Source organism: Pelophylax lessonae, assembly GCF_965119305.1.
Source record: "Pelophylax lessonae genome assembly, chromosome: 1".
Classification (NCBI taxonomy): domain Eukaryota; kingdom Metazoa; phylum Chordata; class Amphibia; order Anura; family Ranidae; genus Pelophylax; species Pelophylax lessonae.
The window spans coordinates 73,384,091-73,388,398 of record NC_138768.1 but is presented as its reverse complement, the minus strand read 5'-3'; the positions used below and the strand labels follow the sequence as shown (position 1 = coordinate 73,388,398).

The 4,308-nt window shown below is 46.0% G+C and overlaps 1 protein-coding gene across 2 annotated transcripts in view; it reads left to right on the top strand.

Moving 5' to 3' along the window:
* Positions 1-4,090: 4,090 nt before the first annotated feature.
* C1QTNF3 (C1q and TNF related 3) overlaps positions 4,091-4,308 on the top strand; it is a 115,090-nt gene continuing 114,872 nt past the window's right edge. Inside the window, exon 1 of one of the 2 annotated variants that reach the window (XM_082274306.1) lies at positions 4,091-4,308. This exon is cut by the window's right edge and continues 146 nt beyond it. In XM_082274306.1, coding sequence (XP_082130432.1) covers positions 4,170-4,308 — 139 coding nt within the window. In that variant the 5' untranslated portion in view covers positions 4,091-4,169. The other variant, XM_082274307.1, reaches the window with a different exon arrangement.

The following is a 4,308-nucleotide window of genomic DNA, read 5'->3' as shown; positions in this document are numbered from 1 at the left end:
GCTCATTTCTTTCCTGCAACCTGTGGAAATTCGCTCCATCTATGTCCGGTCTAGCTCCCCATTTGCAGCATGGCCAAAAACATTCTGAAACAGATTTGCTTTACAAATGTAGCACCCTCCTAGTTAGGTAGGTGCTAGATAAAAGCATCTGTTGCTCCTGCTGCTTATAAGGGGAGCCTGATCTATTAGTTTGCCTGTCACATGTTTCCAAGTAGAAAGGGATTGGTTGGTGAAATAGGGAGTTCATGGTTAAGACCGCATCCCGAAACAAAAAATGCCAGAGGAGAACCCTGAATGCTGCTAAAGTAGCAGTGAAAAATAGTAGTAATAGTTTTATATAAAAAATATAAATTTTATTACAAAGATAATAAAAGAACAAAGAACACATATATAGAACATGTAAAGACAAAACCATAGGGTGGCTAACCCACAAATGACCACATCATGTAAATAGGGTACATAATAGCAAAACAGACAAATGCCGTAGGGATAGATACACCCGACGCGTTTCTGGAGGTTATCCGTCTTCAGGGGTGTTGTACTTTATTGTGTGGAGTATATAGTACCTATGGTGATGTTTAGGTCAATTATACATAGCCCAAAATTAAAAACATAAGTACACAGGTCCAGTCTCTGAAAGGTTTTGATGGTGGTATATCATGATCCCAAACGCAGCAAGGGGGGAGGCACACACAAGAGGTCAACGAGACCACAAAGGGAAGGCAGGCAAGACACCAGGCCAGAGATGTTAATGGGTGCTAAACTCTATTGAATAGCACAACAGCCAAGGCCAAAGGGGGAATCCACAGAAAAAAGGAAACAAACAACGAAACACCAGGGATGTCAAATCATTTGGAAGATGCAGGGCAAACCATGCCATGTTTCCAGGTGTGATTCACTGGGTCTGAGGGAGTGTTCCCACTGTATCCAATGAGGGAGCTTGTTGGACAGAGGAGGAAACCCAGCCAGTGGAACATTGTGTTTTATGGCAGTCACAGTGGGAGGGCATTCCTGCAATGCCTCCTGGGATTGACCATAAATACGGAGGGGACATGTGACATGGTGTCTTTGGCGGGAAGCAGAGTCCCAGGAGGAGGCAGACGGCTGGTCTCTCCTCCTGCAGGTGGGAGGAAGGTGGTTCGGGCAGTCGGCCTAGTGAACCGGGTGTGGAGCTGAGCTGCAGAGGATCCAGGGCGCTGACAGTGGAGCTGCTGGCAGAGTCCCTCAGGAAAAATAGTGTCATGAGTACTCAGGGATTTGCCACAGGGTCTGCCTAGGAGAGGGGACCACTCCAGAGAGGTCAGGGGATCAAGGAGCTAGCTCACACAGTAAGTTTGACAGGTATGGGGGTGCCGTGTAGTTGACCCTGAAGAAGTGTTAATTTTGGCAGCAAATTTCAATTTAGTTTTAGTCTTAGTACTAAAATGGCATTTTAGTTTTAGTCCCATTTTAGTCTTCTGCAAGTGTTTTCGTTTTAGTCGTATTTAGTCTTAAGACTAAAATGCAGTGGCGGCCCGTGCCAGAGCGCCGCCCCCCCCCCTAGAAAAAAAAAATAGAAAAAAATGACAAAAAAAAACAAATAAAGTTTTGAAAAAAAAAAAATTGTGTTTGCAGGCCTATGCGCTGGGCCTGGTGGCTATGGGGGGGGGGGGGTGGTTTATGACCCAGAAGAGGTGCCGATTGGCTGCCTTCTGGGGGCGTAACCTGGGCGCAGGAAAAAGCGCTGAGCCACCCCCACCTTCGTGATATCCTGGCTGTGATTGGTCCAGTCTCCAGCCTGGACCAATCATCATCCAGGACATCGCTGACTCGCAATGGGGGCGGTGCTGGTGCGTGTGTCAGTCACGCACCGTCACCGCCCGATCTCCTTCCCGCTGCCCGGACCAGAAGTCGGAAGACTGAAGAGGAGGACGTTCACGGCGCTGTTCGTCTCGGTTCCCGGAATCCCGACATCCCGCCGCCGTCAGAAGGTAAGTGATTGAAGCCAAACTGTGCCCTCACCTGTGCCATGCCTGTACCATCACCTGTGTCATCAACTGTGCCATGCCTATGCCATCACCTGTGCCATCACATGTGCCATGCCTATGCCATCACCTGTGCCATGCCTATGCCATCACCTGTGCCATCACCTGTGCCATGCCTCTGCCATCACCTGTGCCATGCCTATGCCATCACCTGTGCCATGCCTATGCCATCACCTGTGCCATCACCTGTGCCATGCCTATGCCATCACATGTGCCATGCCTATGCCATCACCTGTGCCATGCCTATACCATCACCTGTGCCATCACCTGTGCCATGCCTGTGCCATGCCTATACCATCACCTGTGCCATGCCTATACCATCACCTGTGCCATGCCTATACCATCACCTGTGCCATACCTGTGCCATCACCTGTGCCATGCCTGTGCCATGCCTATACCATCACCTGTGCCATGCCTATACCATCACCTGTGCCATACCTGTGCCATGCCTGTGCCATGCCTATACCATCACCTGTGCCATGCCTATGCCATCACCTGTGCCATCACCTGTGCCATGCCTATACCATCACCTGGGCCATGCCTATACCATCACCTGTGCCATGCCTGTACCATCACCTGTGCCATGCCTATACCATCACCTGTGCCATGCCTGTACCATCACCTGTGCCATGCCTATACCATCACCTGTGCCATGCCTATACCATCACCTGTACCATGCCTGTACCATCACCTGTGCCATGCCTATACCATCACCTGTGCCATGCCTATACCATCACATGTGCCATGCCTATACCATCACCTGTGACATGCCTGTACCATGACCTCAAAGTCATGCAATTTTTTTACTGCGTTTTTTGCCGCGAAGCAATACCTATTACATTTTTCTTTTTGCGCCCCCCCCCCCCCCCAAAAAAAATTTTGAGCACCAGCCGCCACTGCTAAAATGCCATTCTAGTTTTAGTCGTATTTTAGTCATCTGAATTGTTTTAGTTTTAGTCGTATTTTAGTAGACTAAAATTGTGTTAATTTAGTTAAAAACGTTTTAGTCAAGGAAATTAACACTGCCCTGAAGAATAGGAACAAAGGGGGTGCCAGGAAGGGCCCTGAAGATTGTTCTGCAGTACAGTACAGTTTACCTTAGGAAGTTCACTCAATTCTATTTCACTGCTTATGACAAGGTGAAGCCGCGGCCTAGCCGTGACTTGTGTTATACAGTGCTATTCAGCATTATTCAGCGTTAATCAGCAGTAATTAGTCATCCCAGCTAATTGTCCATAGTTATTCAAGTTGGAGTATCCCACTCATTCCCTTCTCCCATCCAAGTTCTCAATAAAAACACAAAAACCAAAGCTAGCAGACTGTTTCCTGACTGAGCTAAAAACACTTGGGAAAATGTTGAACTGTCATGTTGTTGCTATGGGTAACCCACGGGAACCCGTAACCAGCAGCTCCCAAGGGAGTAGTGCTACACAAACATAGAAAAATTATAATAAAAAAAATAATAAAGACATGAAAGTGAACAAATAAAGTAATGGCAATAAGTAAATATTTAACTATAAAATAAGAAATCAGACATAAAAGCAAAGTAAACCTGCAGCATTAAAAGCAAACAGCGGGGATTGATACATTTACATGACATATTTCTTGAAAGATGAAGTGTTAAACACGTTCAGTAAACACTTTCACAAAGCTGCTCAGAGGTTTTGTTATTAGGTTATTTTTGGATGGTATTTCTGGCTGAAATACTGGTGTGAATATCTCAGCCAGATAAGTCTGGCTGTGTCTGCTCCCTCCAATCTGTGTGCTCTCCTTTCACACAATTTCCATGTCTAATAAGGGACAAAAACCCATTAGTTCCAGGGTCACAATTTCTCATCACAATTTGTTTTTGTAAACCTGGGGCCAAGAAAAAAAATAAATCTCTGCAAAAAAATAAATTAGGAGAGGTGTTACGGTTATAAATATCCTGAACTAGAACCATGATGGTATGTTAAATGAGCGCTGAAATCAATTTTTCTGGTCATAGTAGAGGGATGACTAATATTTTCCTTGAGACATGGCACATTTTCTGTTTAGGTTTTTTTTTTTCTTCTTCCCAAGCGCCTTCAGTATAAAACTTTGTAGAAGAACACTTTTGAAGTGCTGTCCGGACAAGCTGCACCTCTCCTGGTGCCTGGATTCTCTATGGCTTCAATGCGTCCTAGCATCCTCTTCAGCCTGCTGGCTTTATTTGCACTGCCATTTTGTTTATGTCAAGATGAACAGGCGGAGGTGAGGAGAAGAACTAATAAACCGGTTGCCCGTATAGTTGGGAGTCATCAAC